The sequence below is a fragment of the Cuculus canorus genome, chromosome 8 (genome assembly GCF_017976375.1).
Source record: "Cuculus canorus isolate bCucCan1 chromosome 8, bCucCan1.pri, whole genome shotgun sequence".
Taxonomy (NCBI): domain Eukaryota; kingdom Metazoa; phylum Chordata; class Aves; order Cuculiformes; family Cuculidae; genus Cuculus; species Cuculus canorus.
In genome coordinates, this window is record NC_071408.1 from 31,112,949 (window position 1) to 31,135,978 (window position 23,030).

Below are 23,030 nucleotides of genomic sequence, written 5' to 3' on the forward strand. Positions count from 1 at the left end.
TCTATCAACCTCTGAGGCGAAAAGGCTTTGGGTTTCTTAAAGATGAGAACAAAAGCATATTTCTTCTGTCAGCCGTTCACTATGAATGCTGCTGATGGAAATCAGACCTTGGCCCCACCTCAACGCATGGTTTCCAATCCAAAATGTTTGGCATAACTGCAAATAGAAATTGTTGTCAAAATACATTTTTATAGAAAATAAATGAATATTTATTTTTATTCTGCTACCAGCATCCTGTGCTGAGGAAATAATTCAACGGGAAATCCTGTTGACACGACATTTCTGACACATCAGCCTTTGTGTGTCTTACCTCCCTGTTTCGGAGGCTGATTCTGATTCAGAAGCTTCGCCTTCCTTGACAGGTGGTGTGCTCGGAGAGTTCACAGTTGGTTAACTGGAGATAACCTCCAGGAGGGGGATTTACAGAGACCATGGGACTTATTTGCCTTGAGAAATTTTGAAGATTCAATGTGTTTAATGGCAAAAAAAGAGAAGGAGAGAGTGCTTTCTGTGAGCTGGCAGAGGATCAAGTGTGTATGATGTGAAGGAAAAAAAAAAAAAAGGAAGGAGATTCTTGCAGCCTGAGAACAGACATCTGGCTGGCAAGAGAAAAGGAATATCATTGACAGATGAATACTGTTTCAAACTGGGATAATTTTAGATCAAGAGGGCAAAGTTTTGCTCTCATGCATGCAGCTCCCACTGAAGGGGATGGGAAAGGTGCATGCATATGAGAATAAAATTTGGTTCTAAGTGAGAACTGAACAACACGCATATTTTTACACTGGATATTTAGACTTTCATGTTTAGATCACATGGTTTCCATCTGCCATACGCAGGCATTACTAAAATGCTGCCGGGAACCAGGCTCTGGTTTGGTGACTTTCATTAAAGGAATTAGTGGTTTCTATCCAGTTTCATTGTGGCTGGATTCAAAGTGCAGAAGCCCATTTTCACAGTTTAGCATTAATTAGCACTCTTGTGGCAGCCTCAGCAGGGAGGTGAAGGATTAAATGGGCATGAAGACCAAACTATCTCTTTTCCCATAGTGGTGATTCCTTCAAAATAGGGTTGAGACATGATGGGCTGATGTGGGGATGCACGCTCGGCTGCTGTCTGGGCTCTTCTTGTTCCGGATGATTGAAGGACTTTGGTCTGTGGGTCTGGTAATGTAGCACTCTTTTCTCCTCTGCTATTTAAAACACTAAAACACAAATCCCAACAAAAACGCAACCCAGAAAATCTCTTAATTCTGCCACCTTGCAGAGACGTGTTCTTGCCCTTCCGCACGAGGACTGAGAGCTGGTTAGGAGAATTGAAAGGAGGTTTTTGCCAGCCGTACACAGGGGGGACCGACACTGCGACTTGAAAACGCTGAGATGCTGCTGCTCGCTTTAGGTTTAGCTGAGTCATTCAACAAGGTGTGGAAAGCAGATAAACCCTGACTTTCTTTTCTTTTTGCTGAAGAGAGCCTCACAGGGATATTTTTGAGAATTGCATGGAGACTGGAAAACATAAAAAGAAAATTATAATAAGTTTCAGTGAACCTGGAAGGCAGGATCCGTCCTGGTGTGAGTCAGAGGGCGTAACTCTGGCTTCTATCCTGAATTTCATTAAGCAGCTATACTGTTCTTTATGTTTATGTACACCGAATATTAAGTATATAATTATAGAAAATTACTTACTGTTGTAATGCTGCTGCTCATACTGACACTTGAAGAATGCTAAAATTTGGCAAAGGTTTTTGAAATTCTGGAATTTTTAAGACTAAATTCCATTCTAATAAAACGTAAAAATTATTGATAGATATCATTAGTTTCTTAATATTGCTAAAAGCCTTTTTTGTATAGCAGTTCATGTTTCTGTTTTGTAAGAGACTGGCTTCCAGATTTTAGCCAAGTAATTAAAATATGAAACGTCGTGTCTGAGGAACTGAAGTTTAGAAACCGGTGTTAAAAAAAATCACCTCTAACAGCGAATTTATTCAATGAAAAAGTTGCATTTCAACGGTGTAATTTATGTGCACGTTTTAATGGTCAAGCCTGTTCTTAGGAACTTCGGGCCTCTTTGTTAAAGTTCAAATAATGAACATACTTGCACGTAGCTTGTTTTTCAGTTAATCCTGTTGTATGAATGAGTTACAAAAAAAAAAAAAGACAAAGATGTCTCTTAAAAGAAAACACTATTTCCTTCATTAAATAACCCAATGTCTTTAGATGTCCTCTCCTTCCAGCTTCTGAAATGATGAGTATATACTACAATGACAAAGAATACACAGCTGTAGGAGAATATTTTTTAAATAATTGCTTCTTGGCTAATTTTACCCTGCGTGAACAGTGGGGTTTTGTCTGCCGGGCTGTGGTGAGGGCTGGCCGTGTGCTGGCTGCTGGGTCTCCCCTGAAAGAAGAGCTGAGTGCCGTGAACTCCAGACCTCTGTGCGGTATCAGAAGCTCATACTGTGCCAATGTAATCTTTTAATAGACATGCTTGCCAGAATGACTTTTTTGCTTCAAAGATAGCAGTAGAAAGCACAGTTGTCATTTAAATTGCCTCTATCTGTGTAGTAGTTGGTAGTGATATTTTGACCGGGATTGGATAATTTAAAAGCTGTTTAACAAAATAACATGCTTGTCTCTGTGAAATGTATGTGGTGCTGGGAGATGGGGAGAAAAGTCTCCCCTGACAGAGTTCGTGGGATTCTTCAGAAACTGCGGGATGCTGAGGCTTTTCTGTGGAATTATAAAAGCTTTGCGGAGCCCATGTTGAGCATTTGCATGATTTTTCAGATGGCGAAGTATGTTCAGCTGTCTCTGTGCGCTCTCTGCGTGTGCACGTACGCACTTCCCTGGGAGAGGGAGAAGATTCTCAGCTCAATTCTAGTGGAGCTTTGCATTTGTTGAACATACATTATTGAAATGCTGCCCAAGATGCATCACTTCGTCTTGTGTAGAACTTGAATCGTCATGTTGCATGATTTGGTAAAATAAAAGAGATTGTGAAAGAGACAACTATAAACATTCTGTTTGAAAAGATGTGCTCTTTTCAAAAGACCTTTCTGTTAGAGCCAAATAACACAAGAAGCAGTATTTCCTTGCTCGCAGAGACTTATATATTTATTTCTGCAAAGATTTGTTTTGGATTCTCAGTTCTTCCAGTATCTGCATTCTTTGAAATAATTTTATATTTACATGTTGACTTTCTCTGTGCTTTAAGTTTTAATCAAAGGTTCCTTGCGTCTGATGTTGAGGAGTACTGATGTTAGCCTGTTTACATTCCACTGTTTTCCCTCTGTATGGGGTGAACATTCAAATGCGGTGGAGCCTTTTTTTGCTTTTATCTCCCAAACTTTAGCGCACTCTCTTATTATTGACAGCTCAGAAAGATGGTGTGCTAGTGGGCACAATGCTGTGAATTATTAACTTTTTATTGCACTTGGACAAATTTAGGTTGTATTTCTAAAGACAAATAATTTCTTATGAAGCAACCAAGACCGTAAATAAGGCATTGTAAACTTTTATGAAACAATTTTTAGCCAAATATGAATTTAACATACTTCTGAAACACAGTTTGGAGTTACATTTCTTTCATAGGACTTGATTCTTTTATAGACTGAAGGATAAGAGGAAAGATTTTTGTTTGTGAAGTTTCATTTAGATTTTTTTTCTCAGTGTGTTTTGCTGTGTGGATCGATGAACAGAGCATTGAAGAATGTGTGTTACCCATGAAAATATCCTCTTACCTTTTTATCTTAGAAATGTGATTTCACAAAAGCAGTTTATTTCGTTCCTTCAGTTAAAAACCTGCAGTCAGAACTAATTTGTGAGCAGATAAAATGTGCAGGAAGCATATGTTTGCCAGGAAGCTTTTCTTATAATCAAAATGGTCAGTAGGACAGAAATCAAGCTCTTTTTCTCATTAGGTATTAATCTTCTGTTCTAAAAAACACTCAACCCATATACCACTGATTACTATGTACAAACGTGAATGATTCAGAGACAGCAGGTGCTGCATTTGGTAATAGATGCTTACTTGAGTTAATGTTTAGGTTGTGCTGGAAATCCCAGCCCCGGCACCAGAAAGGTCTTTGCAGTTGGGAAGCACTTGGCATTCTTGGGCGGCAGACAGCCGGAGCGATGGCATCCATGGCGCAGTTTGCCTTGAAGCAATTAGCAGGAAGACTGAGGAATGTTGATTTCGACTGCAGGAGGACAGCCAAGTAAAATAGGTTTGTGCAAGGTACAGTAAGGCAGGTTGAACACAGGTTGGTTAGAAAATACAGGGTTGAAAATATCCATGAGGAATCACATCGGAGCTACAAAGTTACCAGTGACAACAGTAATTATTGACAGAGCCACATACTTATGTCTAAAAAGCTCTGGAGTGATGCAGAACCAGGCAGGAGCATTCAGATGCTGGTCGTTCAAACTTCCATCCTGTGGCAGTGCATCTGTTTATCGGGAATTATCTCCTGAATGTAAATGAATTTCAGTCCCAAGTCATTGCACCTGTTGCCAAGAGGTATTTATTCCAATCACTTGCCTAAAGCACAGGGAGTTATTGCTTGACATTTTATAGCTAAAAAAAAAAAAAAAAAAAGCTGTCGTTTCAAAATCACTTGTTCAGAGAGGAGAAAATGGAGCAAAACAGTTCATTTTACCCTAAGCACTGCTATTTGGCAGTATTCACATTTGCACGGCACAAAGCTGCAATATTGATTTTTCGCTCACAAGGCCTCCCACTAGTTCTTTCTTCGATTGTCAGGGTTGCAAGATGGATTGAATTACACTTCGCTTGTTGATATGCTTATTTTTTTCTTTGTTGATCGGAAAAGATTACAAATAAAGCTTCAGAATAAAGATCACAGCAGCTTTGTTAGTGGAATTTAAATTTATTTTTTTTATTTACTTAAAATTCTTTCTGCACTGTGGAAATTCCTTAGAGCAGGCTCCTCACCTAACAGAAGCTGCATTGTTTTGCTTTATTGCTTGCTGCTTTTGCAATATTACACCTGCATTACAATCTCAGGTGTGTCCTCTGCTGCCTGTGAAGTTATCTAACGCTGCTCTAGTATTTTTTAATGTTTGTCCTAATACAGAAGTTCTCGTGGATGCCTGCAGGGGGAAAAATTGCAGGATAAAACACATTCATGGTACTTATAGCAGTTGCCATAGATGGTGAAATAAGATTTGCAGAGAGCTGATCTCTGTAACAAACTGTGGAGATCTTGTGGTTGGATGCAGAGTATTTCCTAGCAGGAATGGAGGGTGACTTGTAAGGGTTCAGTGCTTGTCACGGGTAACTCGGTGTGGGTTTGTCAGTCTGGGCTCTGTAGCCATCCAGTCCATCTGATGTGCTGCTTTGCAGAGGCCATGCCCTGAGCACCCCTGCGCCTTCCCACTCTGCCCGTCCCCCCCAGATCCTATTTGGACAGCCAGAGCTGCTCTTCTTGCTGATGGAACCCCCAAAAGTGGGGCTGTGCATCCACGTGGGGCTCCCGTGGGAGGCAGGCAGGCAGGGAGGGAAGGCGCAGGGAAGATGAGCTTTGTATGGCCAAGAGCGGTGGGATGGTGGGGCTGGCACTCACTAGCAGCATTATATTCAGTCCCACGGCTGCTGTCGTGATGGTAATTAATCAAAGGAGCTGCTGTATGCGCGTGTGGTGGGGGTTTTGTGTATACCCCTCTCTGTGCCCATTTCACGCCCTCACTGAGCCATGAGCAGCTTCTGTCTTCGTTGTATTAATTTGCTGCATGGGAGGAACATGTAGGGTGTTAATGTGATGGATTCGTGGTTTAGTTCTTTCCAGCTTTTAGCTCATGGTACTTCAGCAAGCCTCTAATAATAGTGTTTGTTATTGCGCGTGGTAGGCACAAACCAACAGCCAGGAGTGAGCTGGAGATGGAACTGTGGTGCTTTCCGCTGCAATATGGCTTCTTTGCTTATTAGCGAATACTGACCCGTATTGTCAGAGTAACGGTTTCATGGAGGATATGGTTCCATATAATGTAAAGGCAGACCTGGTTGCTGCACTCTGCCCTTTCTCTTTGCCTTGCGCCAGGGTGAATTCCACCCAGCCAAGGAGCGGGTCCTCCGACACCACAGGCGTTCTTCAGCAGAGGGAGGTTAAAGCCACACCAACCCCTTGCAGGAGTTTGCTACACCAGTTGGACAAAAGCTGGTGCGGGTACAAAGGGGAAGGTAGGGACATGCAGGTAGAGGAAAGGCAGGTGGTGCTGCCTGCCAGGGACCCGCATCCTGGCACTGGCAGGATCATTATCAACAGCTCTTTTCTGCAGTCCTAACAGATAGTAATCTTCATACAGTAGGAGTTTTAATCCACAGAGCATTAATTCAGCAGAAAAAGTGACAGCCTCTGGTTCCTGTGAAAATCGAAACCCCTTACTGTCGAGGGGCTATCTCAAGTTGTTCTTGATTTTTTTCAGATCCTTGTTTCCTTGTCTCTTTTAACACAGCTTCCTTTTTAAGAAAAAGTTTATTATTTTTGCCTTAAAAAACGCCGTAGAGCTCCAGCTTCCCGTACTCACTAGCTGTTTCTCTTTGTCGTCACAAAGTGTCTCCAGCAGCCTGCACTGAAATAGTAACAACCTGGTGCTGCTGTATTAGGATGACTTTTAAAAGTAGGAAATATCTGTAATTCTGCTGAAACGTTAGAAGGGATTTAGTTTCTTAAAGAAGTGGGTATTTAACAGTACTGCTTTACCTAGCTTGTTTTCCGCATGTTTACTAAGAAGCAGGAATATTCTTTTTAATAATAATCCAACTGTATCCATGCACAAGCAAATGTGGTTTCTGATGCAATATATTTTTTGCATAAATAAATGTTTGTAAAAGGCTAAACATTTGCATGAATATCTGACCCATTGTTTTGCTCCTAAGTATTTCATGCCACTTCATTAGAGAAGTTTTCTATTTTTAGGAATTCTCAGAATTGCAGAAAAACATGTTAAAAAAGAATTCCATGAAACACATATTTTTGGTAGGGATGGGGAGATTTTATGCAGTACATATCTGCAGTTTGTGATACTGATCATTTATATATTTGTTCAAAATCATCTCTATCTGTTGTTTCATGTATGTAAAAGGCACAGTAAGGAGCACTGCGGTTCAACTAAGTAAAGTATCAGCATCTGTGTTAAATCTGGTGACATAAACATGCCCATGCTGGGGATGCAGAATAGCTAAGCAAAGGAAACCAGCTCTTCCTGGAGAAAGGAAGATACAAATTAAGAAAGACCAACGAAGTTGGAACTGTGAATTTGGGGTTTTAATTATTTATTTATTTTTACATGTCATTTCCACATTTGCAAATCCTGCTGAGCTGCTTCCCAGTTTCCAACGCAGCCTGTCTGCGCCCAAAGAGAGGAGAAAGCAGCAGAGCGGAAGGAGGTGGGAGTGGGAATATGCAATGTAGCTGTGCAGACAGGCATCACTATCTGCCCTGGCAAGGGTTAGAAGAAGCCCAATTTCCTCCTGTATCAGATCAAGGACACAGCATCAGTGGCGTCGGGATGTGACAGTTTCATGAAAGATGCTTCACTTAATATGGTACCAGGTCAAACTGTTCGAAAGTGCACTCCTTTAGCACAGTGATGAGCGTTGGTGCCTATGTGACAGAAAAAAAGTATAGTCCAATGCAATATGTATCCTTTAGCCTTAATCCCATTTTTACTTCTTTTTTCTAGGTTTCAGCCGAGCAGCGCTACCATTCGGTTTGGTAAGGAGGGAGCTCTCCTGTGAAGGCTACTCCATTGACCTCCGGTGTCCAGGAAGCGATGTTATTATGATAGAAAGTGCTAACTATGGACGGACAGATGACAAGATTTGTGATGCTGACCCTTTCCAGATGGAGAACACAGAATGCTTCCTTCCAGATGCCTACAAAATTATGACACAAAGGTAAAAATATATCTATCATTTTGAGGACTGAAGAGGAAAATTGCCTGAATTAATGAAGTAGGAGGTATATACTGTAGGAAACGCTGAGTTGTAGTTGCCAGTTTGCTGTTGAGGTAGTATTATTTCTATCTAGATATAGTAGAGTGAAATAAAAAATGCCAGTTGCAATTAGAGAGGTGTTTTTTTATTTTTTTTTTTTAATTCTGTGAGAAAGAGTTAAAAAGAAGAACAATAACTGCAAGGAGAATGGGACAATTTATTTATTAGGAGCTTTCCTGTTGCCTTGTCTTTTATGTAGGCAGTCAAACAGCACTCAAAATATGGCCAAATGGCTCCTGCATTTTTCAGTAACTTCTTCTATGATTCCTGGAGAAGTTTTATATTTCTATGAATGTAGTAAATCATTGCTCTAGTTCCCACCTGGGAAATGCATCCAATGGAAGATGCCAGGATGACGCCATGTCATTGTACGTGTGTGTACAGAAGCGTGTGTAAACCTGAATTACATGATCTGTTAGTGAGAGCGGTTGTCATTCAGAGAAGACAATCAGCCAGAAAAGGCAATAGAAGTGTTTTTAGTACTCCAGGTGCATCAGAACAAAGATTCACGTGAAGCCCTGTGCTGTAGGCCACGTACAGGCAGCAGTCACCTCGTACTGATGAGGAAATGTCAGCACAACTCGGTCACAGGCATCATTACTGGCTTAAATTCCACGCTTGAATAAGTCAGGATTGGTGGGAAGTTTTCCTTCCAGTGTATTTTTCCTATGCTGAGGAATCTGAACAAAACAGGGATGGGAACGATCTGGGAGCTTTATGGTGCGTACACGTAGATGTGTCAAATGAAACATGTAAGTGGTCCTGAATGCTGCACTCCATTTACTGTACTCTCTTTAAACGTGGTAGCACTCAGTAACATAGACTCTTGTCTTCAAAATATTCTTCCATTTTGATTTCCCAGTGCATTCCAGCTGTCAGGAGTGTGCCTCATAACATTTTGTATAATTTTCTTGTGAATACATGGATGTTCTCTACTTTTGTAGTCAAATATTTGGACAAGATCTCAGCCTTCAATTTTAAATGATGGACATAAATTAAGGATATCATAGTATAGTAAGGGTTGGAAGGGACCTTAAATATCATCTAGTTCCAGCCCCCCTGCCATGGGCAGGGGCATCCCACTAAATCAGGCTGCCCAACGCCCCATCCAACCACATCAGGCCTTTTATTCTTGTTCTGCGTTCAAACTTTGACTTGTTTGTCATCAGTAAGGGAAAGCCTGCATCACTATATTAGTGCAAAGGAAATATAACTTCTTCAACTCATGTTTGAATTATCTTTTTGTGGTTCTAGTTCCTTGTTGTTAATTAGATCAAGCCAGATTTCCATTGAGACTGCAGCAGCAGTGTCATCATCCTCTAATCTGCCAACTCCCTTTGAAACCACCTTCAATTGCTTTTGTAAATGTACTGCCTCTCTGTAGACTTCCTTGTTGTGTAAAATGCATGTTGTGTTTTGATCAAAGTCCTCCTTATGTTCACTGCAAATATACAGATTAAGGTAGTCAGAGACAGATATAGAGGCACAATCTTGCTTAAAGTGACATCAAACTGTTACTGGTAAGCTGAAATTTTTAATCCTCCCCTTTCAATTAATCAACTGTAAGTTTATGATAGCAGAGAGTATTTTTGAACTTCCCCAATCTTCCACTCTTACCCTTCTTTCAGCAGATTAAAAAGGAGTTGTGATCACATGTATGACATTGCTTCAGAATATCTGTGCTCAGAAAGCGTTCTTCATTTTTGTTCTTTTTTTCTTTTGTCTGAACAAATGGCAAAGATCATTTGACACTTTGCTTTCTATTTTTATCTGGCATTTATAGTGATTTGGAAGTTTGCTTTCATAGTTTTCTTTCTCAGATCCTGTCATTAAATAGAAAAGCTTTTTCTTTTGCCTGCTTTAATCTTTTCTCAGGATTATTCCATTTGCACTATATTGAAGGCATAGAAGAATGTTGCAAATTTCTTATGAAATACTAAAAGTTCTCATATCTCATTTATTTATAACTGCATTGGTGATCATAATTTTTTGTTGTCTAAGCCAAATTGTTTGTACTCGGTGCATGTCCTTGACCTGATATCTGTAAGTATCACATCAGCTGTATTTGGATGGCAGCAGTTGTGTAGAAAAACCACACCTAAAAGAGTATCAGATTCTATTTTATCTAAGATGACTGGGAAAAAAAAAAACCCAGTCTGTTTGAACACTCGATTCAGTTGAGATCTGCTATTAAATGTAGTTCCATGACAATTATTAAATACTCATCGTTCATTTGCAACATTACTCCACAGCTTTTGCTCAGGCACTATGTTTGCTGCAGTTAGGTGAAAACACTTGCTTAATAAGATTGATACTGTGAAATCCGACAACTGAAAAATAAGCTGAGCTTTCCAGTTTAACACAAAGCCATGTCATTACGTGCCCTGCTCCCCTTCCAGAGAATTGGAGATACTCACCCACAAACTTCACCAGAGTCCACTGATGCATCAGCTCCTCTTTCTCAGAACAAGCTGCTACTTCATCTTTTCTCCCTTTCTTTTCTTTCTTTTCTGCAGTTCTGAAAAGATTTTAAACTTAATGCTTTCCTGGGAAGCCTGACCAGAACACTAATGACTTCGTTGCTTTCCTTTTACCTTTGTAAAGTAGTTATTAAATTTTTAGTCCCCAGTTGAAATTACATCCCAATTATTCTAGAATAAAGTCTTTCAGATGTATTTAGATTCCATGTAAACTTCAGACTGGCACAGTTAAAATTAAAGCTTTGAAGAAAGAGACGTGGACCTTTAGAAAATCCTTCTCCCCTTTCACACTTCTCTGATAATTAACCCCGGTGTTTGCACACAGTCAAGTTTGAGAGATCCTACCATGGGCTGAAGTTGAGTATAGAAATGAGCTTATTTCAGGAATATTTGGTGAGGGAGTAGTGTAAGTGAGTGGCAGATGACACGCGATTCAAGCAGTTAGGTCTTAAAATAGTCAAACTCCTCGGTGCTCCGCTGTCCTTCAGCAGGGACAAATCTCCTCTCTTTTCTCTTCATTTAAAAAGAAATTAAAGGAACAGGGAAGCAGAAGATGCAGAGCAGCCTGAGGAAATTGCTCTAGTGGCTCATGAAGTGTGTTTGTGTGACTGTAACCAGGAGACTTTGAAGTTGATAAGGTTAACTAGTACTGCTCTTTATGGACATGGCAGAGATTTGAAAATTAACGTGATAAAATTTACTTTTGACCTAGTTTTAAGTCCACTTCCCCTGTAAGCGGATTGCAGGTGTATTGGGTGAGTTATATTCCAACTGCCTGTGTATTTATGGGCAATTTCTGCCTCCGGTGTCAACTTCAAAGCCTCACGCTGCTGCCTGCAGCCACAGGTGGATGGTCCTTAGGTTTTTGTTAGGACAGGCGCTAAGGGTTACATAGATAGCACATAGCATTTGGATTTCTCATTTATTAGCTTAAAATATTAACAGATATTTAAAAGTACTTCTAAATACATATGTAAAATGTATTTTGAAGACAAAAGCATATTGTGCATGTGTGGAACAACAAGCTGCTAAGTGTAGTTTTGCATGTTGGGCCCCTTCTCTTCTGCATTATGAATAAGCTTTTCTATTTGGAATAGTTTTTCCTGGTTCTGAAGATTAGACATTATAAGTCTCTGTGAATCCAGTGCAATTAGGTGATATTTTTTTTGCCTGTATACTTAAATAAATACTTTGGTAGTGGTAGATAATAATTTTGAATAACAGAATTTTAGATCTTAAGAGAGCCAGTACTGTAGAAATGTCAACTCCAGTCCAATCCATATTGGATTTATATTATAAATAATATACCTTATTTTTTGACTGATTTACAGTTACAGCTGTTGATGGGGCTTGTAGAAAATCAATGTATTTAAAGAAAATACAGTTTATTAACTCTGAATCATTTACTTAGATGCAAAATTCAAGCGTTTTATGTTGACAGATTGTTGTTAACGTCAGAAAAAAAACATTGTTTCCTCCTAATAAAGGCTAAAATATGAATTTTTAAGAAGGAACTTCTGATCTGTGTTTTGATACTAAGAGTACAGTTGCAGTCATTACAAAAACGAAGGATTTAAAAAGTTTAAAACAACAGATTTTACAAACATACACATTACAAAATATAATGTCATGGTTGGTACATTGCGTTTATTTTTGATTGCAACGGAAAGGAGGTTACATCAATCCTGCAGTGAAATAGCCTTGAAATTTTATTTGCATCTACAATTTATACTATAGTTGTAGCTTTATGTGATCTTTACATCTTTACAAAACGTATTTAATCAGTGTCATTTTACTTCTTAAATATGCACAAATAAAGCAAACCTTATGGTAATACAGAAGCATAAATGTAAATATATGGTAGGTATAATAGATGAACTTGGGGAACTGTAATTTTTTTGCATTCCCTTTCAAGACATTGCTGCAAAAGAATTAAAAGAGGAATATATCCTTTTCAGCAGTGTTTTTTCTGTTGGATGTATCCTGTCCTATCTATAGCACGTGTGACACATGTACCTTCAATTACCGTGTCCATCATGACACCAGTGAAGAGTTCACGCTTGGGTTTCTGTTTCCATGAACTTTTCTCACATGGTAATGCTCTTAACCTGTTACGTCCATCATCTCTCTGCCAGACAGCTGCGCTCAACCCGGAGGGTTTCCGAAATGTAAGCAAAGTGCCTCCTGCCCCACCGAGCGATGGGGGGAAAGCTGAAGGAAGCGGCGTATCCGCTCTTTCTCCCGAAATGTTAATCCTTCCCAATGGGAGAGCTAGAGAATGGGGATATTCATTCTTTTCCGCTTAGTCACATGTCCAACAAATATGTCATTTAGAAAAATCCTACACAGAAATGAGAGGGAGGCAGTTTTGAAAGCAAACAAAACACATTCTCCCCTGCAGAAGACATATCTCTCAAGCCCTCTGTCTCGTTCCTTCCTGTCAGGTCTGCAGAGGGGACATTGTCAACCCATATTAGTGTCTTTTCGAGTGAAAAGGAGTTTGGTCTGTTCCACAATGTCAGTGAATAAAGAAAATCTTCCACTGGACCCCAGGCTTGGATGGACAGTGGGCAAATCTCCTCTAACTGATTAATCTCACTCATCGGAGTGAAAAGGTCCAGCCTTGTACAGGGTATCCTAGCTGGTAGAGGAGAAAACCTGCTGTGGGGTCACTGCCGAGCTGAATTCCAGCCTTTGCAGGACTTCCACAAAGCAGCATTTTATTGCCTCAAAAATAGTTTCCGCAGCCAGGGCCCGCAGTCGGTTCTGTGTTGAAACTGTAGCACGCGTCACATTTGCATTTCGTATGTGACTTAAAACAGTTTTGATGGGCAGGATTTGATCCTCTGCCATTCACAGATGATGTGATTGTGGTAATGGCTTTATGGGGGTCTGCCAGGCTTAGACAAGGGCTCTGCTGACCCCTGCTGCTATCCTTGCTTTTTCCCTTGCTTTTCCTTCTGCCACTGAGGATTGCCTCCCTTTGCTAAAGATGTTCTGTACTGAGAAGTGTCTTAAGAATCAGAGAGAGACCTTGCATTTTGTTTTTCTGCATTCTAGTCCGTAGGAGCTTGCATATCTGTCCTTTCCGTGTCAGAGAAATACCGGTGTTGATGACAGGATGGCACAGGACGATGTGGATAAAGGACATTCTCGGAATTGATGCCCGTCAGAGTTGCTGTGGTACCGATGCTGATCTCGTGTACGAGGTCCTTTTGCTTTCGCGTGCCAGCAGTTTCTGTTTCAGCTTGCTGACAACTGCTTCCCAAAACATCTACCGTGCAAGATTACCAACGTTAGATAGCTTTTTTTTTTTAAGCATCCTTTAAAAATTAAGGCTTCCGCTCAGCTGAAACAGCTGTAGGTCTTAGTACAGCAGCCACCCCCCTAAATATTTTGATGTAGCAGAACCTTAAAATGCTCTTTATTTTTAAACTGAGCTTTTTTTCACAAAAAAACAGGCCATGGCCCAATTGATTTTGGGTTTGTTTTGTTTTGTTTTCGATGTGTTAGTCACAAGATTTAGTTATGACTCAAATGGGAAGAAAAAAGCAGAAATGCACATAGCCTGTTTTGATGAAGTAGGCACCACACAGCCGAGAAGGTTCATGAAACTTACCCTAGTCCTTGGCTTTATTACAGGAAAAAGAGTAACACCCATGACTGAGAAGAACCTTATCTGGCATTGTGCATTTTCATTATTGTTAGTTCTTAATATGAAAATAGTAGATCTAGTTTCCTCATGAAAAATAGTGGGGGGATGTTAATGGAATTGTTCCATTGTGGCATTGCTTAGCAAATTAAATACAAATCAAGTATTTAAGTCAAGTCAAGTAAGGTGAAAGAGCTATCAGGGATACTTGATCATCTTTTTGCGGTGTGTTATATTATTTTCTACAGAAGAAATTATAGTACGCATGTGCAAGCAAATGACACACGTGTGTGTTTCTGGACAAGCTACAAAGGAAACAAGAAAAGGATCACTGATACCAACTAATGACATTTACAATTTAGATTCGGTTTACTTCAAAACAGATTGGATTCATTATTTTACCAGGGTGTAGCTGATATTTTATTTAAGTGTTTTTGTGTCATATATTTAAGTTGGTTTCTTTCCTTTATTATTGACAAAGACACCATCAAATTCTTCTTAAGTCAGTGTCTGTCTTACCTGGCAGATGGTATATTCATCAGCCTTTCCTTGCTGTTCATTGGTAAAAATAAATATAAGTAACTATGCGTACATATACATAATGTTTAAAGTATTTTATGATGCCTCTTGTGTATTTCAGCACCATATAAACAACGTTCTTCAGCCTATGATTTGCTTGGGGATTTTTTTTTTTTATATGGGCTGTGCTAGGTGTGTGTGTTGAGCCTACCATTAATCATCTGCTATGTATTTTGGGGATGTAATTACCTGTTTTGGTGATTTACTAATGTTTTTGAGAACTTGACTGAAATAGTGTTGCTTAACCTTCAACAACTTTCAGTTGAATTTTGTGTTCTCTTGGACAAATTTGAATGGATTTTAGCTAGTTTTGGAATTTCTAGTCTAGCCAAGACAAGTTCTTGGTTCAGAATTTCGTTATTCAAAAATTCTGATTTATTTATATAGTACTGTGCCAAATTTAGTTCATATAGAATAATACTGTAATAATTGAAGACTATTAATTCCTCCCACCCTAATATATCCTCTAGAATACTTAGCCAAAGCAGCTACGTTATCTGATAAGTTGATTTAGGACTCTATACATGTGTTCATATAGACATTTATCTCAACCCTTGCTGAGGAGACCTTTATTAAGCTGTGATGACTGCTGAATATGAAATGTAACCAAGATTATTTTTTATTCAAATATAATTTAAATATTCATCAAAGAGGAGTTATGCTTGAAACTGACAGAGACTATTAACATCAAAAAATATAATTAACTGCAGTGGGTATCGTGAAGCAGAGTTAGCCAAATAGCCGAGAGGTCTGATTGCTCTAGAGCCTGAGAAGCAATAGTTTTATTTTATACTGTTGCTGTGGAATTAATAGTGATGTGGTTTCCTATGCGAGGCAATTAAAAGCTGCCTGTTAAGGTTCATTGCACTATAGGAAATCCGCTGAATATCACTTAGTAAACAGAACTGACATGGAAAAGGTACATGAAGATCGGCAGAGCAGGGTATAGATCGTAAATTAGGACAGATTAATATGAATTAAATATATGTAAGTAAATTATGAGTACTTTTTAGTGTTATAAAGCCATCAGTAGGGTGAAAGTGAAAAGTTTTCATTAGTAACACAAAGGAAATAGAATTTAAAGATTATTGGAGTTGAAGCTATTTAATTCAGAGGGAAGGAATAGAAAAGTAACATGGGTTTAAAAATGAAGAAGTAGTTACAGAGTAGTATAGAAATGAGCAGATCTCATATTCTGGAGATTTCCTTCTGCTGTAAAATAATCTCCTACTTATAATAAAAAGAACCTTCTGACCTTTGTGGCTCAATTAAGCTTTTTAGTTGAATTCAACGAGAGAAAACTTCTTTATTGAATCTCATAGATTCTGCTTGTGCTTAGACTATACAGTCTAAAATGGGGTGACCATATTCATGGCTTTTTGACATTAATGACGTTGCTGAAATGGACAAGTTTAAGGGTCAAAGGTACAAGCAATAACAGTATTTTACAGCATTTCTTTTTTTCTTTCTAATAATAAAATTGCAATCTAATTGCATAATAAATGGGCCATGATTACTGAAAGGCATAGATGATTCCTGTCCTTGCATTTCCCCCTCTTTGAGTTTTATTTTGTACACATTGCAGAACAATAATTAGCCAATATGCTATTGCCACAAATAAAAGATTTAATTTTTTTCCTTTCATACAGTAACTGTGAAAGAAAGGAGTCCGTGTGTGTGTTCTTTAATTTAGCGTGATGTTCAGCTTCTATTTTTTTAAGAAGCAATCTCAACAACTAGTGTTGTACTGATAAAATCACATCAAACAAAGAATGCAACTAGAATTCCTGTTTCATATAAAGATTGGCTGCCTGTTTCATACATTATTTAGCATGCTTACCCTGTTTATATCAGTGACATAAGAGTGCGTGCTACTTTCTCAGAAGAGTACTGGTTTTGCCGCTTCACAGCACAGTGCCTTGTACTCCCAGGCTTGCACATGGTGTTAGCAGATATTTAAAGCACTTCAGCCTAACATTTTATAGGTCATGATGAACTGAGCCTATAAAACAAGCTACTGCAATGAAGTTAATGCAGTCTTAAGAGTGTTACATAGACCAAATACTCAGTATTCAATATATTTTTAGCCTGCTGTAGACACATCAGTGGGGAGGAAGGGTTCTGACCACATAGAGTTTTTCCATGTCAGACCTGCTTTATAATATACACTTGCAGTGCAGGATCTTTACTACAGATTTACTATTGAAAGCCATTTTTTTTTTCCAAGTTTTCACTACAGCGTGGCAGCTGTTGAAACCGTTGACTTTCAATTTCTTCTAACGCACATACAAACACACACAGGCAAAATACCTCCTGTAACATTTTTAAAGGAAATTAGGTAGCAGAATTGTTTCATTAAGTAAGGAGTAAAGTAATGCAATTCCAACACCTTAGAGGAAGAAGTCTTGCTTCTTAGTGACACTGAGCTGTATAACGTTTCTTCTGGCAAAATATGTATCTTACCATCGTATATGCAAAGACATCTATATTAATTTCTTAGTGATCTGTGATCTTTATCCTTACTGTTCATTGCTTCTCGTGGTCTATCTCTATGACCAAAGAGCAATTCTAAAATGCATTTAAGACACATTTTTTTCAGTACTGTATACTTGTTGTTTCACCATAACTCAGCTTCTGCTTCTTATCCACTATTTAATACCTTAATTTAGGCTGAGTTGTAAGCGTAACAATAACGTGACAGTGGTAAACCCGTAACCTTTCCGTTTACTGAATTTCTTAACATCATTGAACTCAACTGTCCTATTACAGTCCTGAAGCTTTCTCATCTAAGATGCAGTAGCACTGGTATTGCCTTCAGTATGTTATTCTAGTGCCAGCATCACTGGTGGGTATGAAAAACATAATTTACTTTGTATATTTAGTTTTCTTAGATAATTTTGCTGCCTTTGTGACAGAGAAACAGCAAAAAAACACCTCCTGGAGTCACGTTTGAAACAGGAGCACTTTGGGTAATGTGCTGTAGACAGAACACATATGAGTTAGTACTCAGCTATCATGAATGCCATCAGCAATGCCTTGTTGCTTTCTTATCAGCCACTTCCTGCTGTCAGCCCAGTGCTTATTTCAATAGGAAAGGATTTGCATCAAATGTAATACAGTATTATGTATGGCTAACATGGGGTTTTTAATTGTGCAGGCACATGAGACTCCTTCAGTGGTAGACAGTTTGATAAAAGGATTAGATCATGAATATTTTTGACAATTAAAGATTAGCTGTGCGTTGACAGAGTCGAGCCAGTGAATTTTCTGATGGGTTTTTTACAGAGGTGAATCTGCTTGACTTGTGTAAAAACCAACCACAAAATATGCAGGATTTTTGAGGATGTAAAACCAAGCCAACAAAAGCAGCCCCCTAAACTTTGTTGGAGTGAAAAAATACAAGTTCCAGAAATCAGAGAGTGCACAGCTCGACTCAGTAACTTTTACATCCCTTAACTTCAAATCACAAAGAAGAAAGTGGGATTGTGTTTTCCAAGTTAGAGCAGAATACTACTTTTGGAGAAGAAGCCCTATACCTAGAAGCCCGGCAAGCTTTCCAGATGATAATTAGATCCAGACATCACGGTGGGTAATGAATAACAGTGCTTTTATGACAGGCATTCCTCTCGGAAGAGAAGAAAGTACTTGTAGTGAGGACTTGCAGACACATTTTAATAAGAAATGACACCACTGTTCCAGAGTTGATGAAGGACTTACCAAGGGACAGCACTTCTGGAAAAAATTAGCAGATGAAATAAGAAAAGTTGTAATTTTATTATTAGTTATCTCTTTAAATATGTATAGCTTTAAAGCCATGAAATCCACATTAGAAATGATGAGAAAAAGGACTGTACCATCTTGTTAGCAGATTGCACTCTTGTGCATCTCGTAAAATAACCAAGTTGTCTTTTGGCCTCTTGCTCAGCATTTTGCTCCAAGTTCTGTCGAGCCGTAGAAATGAGTCACTCTGCAGCCTTGTGGAATTGGTAGATATGTAGCGGTGGACACATGGCCTCTGTTGATGAAAATTACAACCCAAAAAGGGGATATTCCCTGAGGCAAGTTTACAAAAAACAATTTATTCTTTTTCACCCTGTAAAACTCATCGTACATGCAGGATCTCTTGCATTATTACGAACTTTAATCCTCTGAGTGGGTAATTAACGGACCAGAAAAGCCATTTGTGGAAAGGAAGAGCCATAAGGGTGAAAAATATTTCTCTGCTGAATGATCTTTAAGGAGTAAATAATTACAAGAGTGAGAGGTTTGGGATGACCAATCTAAATCTGAACATAATTAGGATGAACACAGTTTGAAAATCGAAGCAGTTGGCATGTGCAACAATTCTCATATCAGAAGACTAATTAAATATTTAAAAGCCCAAAACCCCTCACTATTCACAGAAAAATAACCTGCCACAAAAGGGTCTGTAACTTTGCAGATAATTAGGGAGGGTTACAGGGGGAAAAAATCACAGATTGGCTCCAAGGTTCTGCAAGGTCACATCTTATTATGGTGTATCTTTTATATGGTCTGATAACAAGTTTCTTGCTAATTTAATCTAAGTAGGGCATCCCATAGCGATTTCCCATTTCCCTGGTTAAAAATGTCGTTGTGTTTCTATGTGCAAACTGCAATAGGTGAACATTTTTATAAATAATTGCTCATAATTGATACAGGCTATAATATTTTTTAATTATTTAAGGGGAATGCATGTGTTAAAGTGCAGTGAGGGTCGCCCCCACCACACTCCCCATTTGAAATATCCCTCACTCTGTCCATTGTAGAGGGAAACCAAAGGACCCAATGAAATTATTTTGCCTTGATGGCCAATTCTGTAGATTAGGGCGTCTAACTTTCCTCTTCGAGCTGAGATATGTTTATGGTGAACGTGCATTTCTGCAAACAGAAGAGCTGTGTTAAACTCCAGAGATGTGTAGTAAGTCAGGCTAAGTTTGCATTGACCTGGAGGTCCAGTCAAAGTGTGAACAGCAAGAGTATACCAAGGCTTCTGCATTTCAGAAATTGCAATAACAAATCCCAGCTGTCATTTCAAATACCTTGTTTTAGTATTAAAGTGGGTGATATTTTAAATTTATTTAAGATCTGTGCAAATTAATGTGAAGGATGAGGCTACACGTTTTCAATATTGTAATTCTTCGAGTTACTCATTTAATAATGACTCAAGCTGTCTTAAATTACATAACTTTTAACTACATTATGAATATGCTGAACGCCAAGCGGTGGATAAAAGAGATCGACAGTGCTGAAAAAAAGATTTTTACAGGGTTTTTACTGTTGTCGTGTGCTCTCTACCTCAGTCTCTTCTGAAAGTCTGTTGCAGTGCTACGCCTAGGAATCAGACACTGTACTTTAGGATTTTCCCTTGGCTTTTCTATACGCTCTTCTCTAGCACTGTGCCTCAGAAATAAATGCCCCTTCATGAAACTCTAATATTATTACCCAACCCTCTTCTTCTCCCCTGAAACTTGCTCAACCCACCAGGCGTGATGCTGTGCTCACGCTCGCTCGGTGTGAATAATCTGTGCAAATTGCTCAGACATTACGCTGCTGCGCTACTGAAGTTTTCATTAGTAAATAAGCATAGCTGCAGGCTACTTATTTTGTCTAAATGGTGAGACATTTAATTGGATCTTTTGAACTGGTTACATTTCAGCAGTGCAGATCTGGTTGGCTTGGTTGGGGTACGAAGACATACATTGCTTCTAATCCCATGCTCCATTTTGCTTGCAAATACGCATGGGCATACATAATACAACAAGATTAGGAATATTACTTTATTTCCGTTCCATCTTCCTCAGGCAAGGTTGTGTTAGAAAGGTTTTCTCTAAAAAACAGGTCTATTCTGTTTCATATAGAATCTTCAAACCTGTTACAAGGTTTGGGTTTGCACCTACGCAACCTCACTGGGAGATTGTTCCATTTGCTTTGCACACCCCATTGCTTCTTTTGATACCTGGTCTCCCTGTCTTCTCCTTACAGTCATTTTCTCACAGGCTCTGGTAATTCCAGTAGGATTTTCCTATAGAAAGAAGTGGGGATAGAAAGACGGGATTATAAAAGGACTTAAAAAATTACCAAGAGAAGGCAGGAGTTATGTATTCCACCAGAATCTACATTTCCTTTCTCTTTCCCCCCCCGCCCTTCCCTATTTTATCTGGTACTTCATTTTCAGGTCAATAATAACCCCATAATAATGGCCTTTATCCACATAAACAAAGTACTGGAACAAGGAGAAAATATCTCTGATAGCTTAGATGTGAGTAAGTGAGAAGATTCGTCTTTTTAACTGTGGCTGCTTTGAACTTAGACAACATGAATGCTAAAAGGCAAATGGGTCATAACTAAATGTATTAAAATTGTAAGAAGAGGGTGAAAGCAAGGAATATCTGTTAAATTACTTTGCCACAGAAGCCTGATACGCAATCATTGATAGTGAATCAGACTGGGTAATCCTAAGAAAGGGCCTGTGGGAGCTGCATATTTTCTGATGTGTTTTATTGTCTCTTTGGAGTTTTCATCCTTAATGCATACCCTTAGACTCCCACAAGATTGCATTGTCTAAAGAAAACACAGTTAAACATTATTGCATATTTATTGGGCAAAAGGAAACAAAGCTGTGGTGCACCTTCTACAGCATTAATTGGAGATTCTAGCTTCCTTATGTCCTGTTTGCTGAGTAATTAGGAACATGGAACAATCATCAATATTATATTTAAAAAGAAAATGGAAACTGTTTTCTCAGTCACCCCCAAATATTTCTCATCCAAACCTTCCAGGTTTATTTCTGTAGTGGTCACGTTGCTGAGTGCATAGAAAATCCCACAGCTGGGTTGTGAATTTTCCTACCAGTTTCTAGCACGCCTTACTGCTTTAGCCGTCACCAAAGGAACTCCAAAATCAAGACACAATTCATATGGCCAAATTCTGCTTTCCTACATGCTCATGTATCTCCTGTTTCTTTCTAAATTATGAAAATTACCACCACAGCACACTAAATCTGTTTTCCCTTTGAGCTGGGTAAAATAGATGCTATTTTCTTTTTATAAGCTTGCTCTCTCATAATAGGTCTAGGGACTTCAACTTGAAAATAATTTTTGAGTAAGAAAATTTACTAGTGTGGCATCCTGGGTTTTTAAGAACCCAGTTGTGGGATTACATGCCTTATCTTCAAGGGCGCGTGGCTCTGTAGGAGTGTGTGCTCACATGGGTAGGGTTGTTGCAGGTGGTGGAGCACTATGGATACTGCAGTGATGGCCGAGCAGTGCTGCTTCAAAACAGGGCTTTATAGCAAGGCGGAGGGGGGGGGGGGGGTTAGCAGGTCTTTTTTTCAGGCTTCAGTTAGGCTCAGTTTGCTATCTCATTCGGTGTCAGTACGTAATGATGTGTTTCTTGTGAGGTGAATCTGAAAATGAGGATTTAAATGCGTTCCTTTAACTAATTTTACCTACTCTGCTCTGTATGCGTGCATACGTGTGTACCTGTATGCCCGTGAAGTAAAATCTCTGTTCTCTGACTGTATTTACTATGAGGTTACATTTACTGGCCCGGGTTGTCCAGTGAAGTCATAGCTGCCCCATCCCTGGAGGTGTTCAGGACCAGGTTGGATGAAGCTTTGAGCAACCTGATTGAGTGGGAGGTGTCTCTGCCCATGGCAGGGGATTGGAACTGGACAATCTTTAAGGTTCCTTCCAACCCAAATTATTCTATGATTATTTTGTGTGTAAGTTTTGCATGTACTTTTGAAAACCGAATTAATAAATCGTAGCATTTAATTAATATCTGACATCTTCATACATATGTAACGTTAAGTTTAATAACGAGAATGGAGGTCTAGTGACTATGCATCCAGAAGCAGAAGCCCATCTCACATGGCAGCCGTAGACCGTTAGGAATACATATGTAAAGGCGGTCATTTGCTCTGGGTAAAGCGATTCGGGAGTTTTTCAGTTCAAAATATGCTGGTTTTCGAAGTCAGTACACGAAGTGTAGGCATCCCACATTCCCATCTCTTTTTACTCAGACTGCAGCTCACCCAGGGTGAATAAGGAACAAGAAGACCATATGGAGTATGTGGTGCTACAACTCTGAGTTTACGTGCTTCAAGTGGTGTTTAAGCAGGTTGCTGCAGGCGATGTGCAGGAACATGTCATCATGCTCGCTTTTAAGTATTTAATCAATATGCTGAAGGGGAAGTATTGTCAGATCTGACTTAAAAGTTTCAAACCCTACCAAGATAGATTTCTAAAATGTATTGATGATTTTATTAAAAATGAATTTTA

At 39.0% G+C, this 23,030-nt stretch overlaps 1 protein-coding gene across 24 annotated transcripts in view; it reads left to right on the forward strand.

Moving 5' to 3' along the window:
• ADGRL2 (adhesion G protein-coupled receptor L2) overlaps window positions 1-23,030 on the forward strand; it is a 401,353-nt gene that overhangs the window by 319,938 nt on the left and 58,385 nt on the right. For all 24 annotated transcript variants that reach the window (XM_054073438.1, XM_054073439.1, XM_054073437.1 and 21 more), the window contains one exon: window positions 7,704-7,917. In XM_054073438.1, coding sequence (XP_053929413.1) covers window positions 7,704-7,917 — 214 coding nt within the window. The remainder of the gene's footprint in view (window positions 1-7,703; window positions 7,918-23,030) is intronic.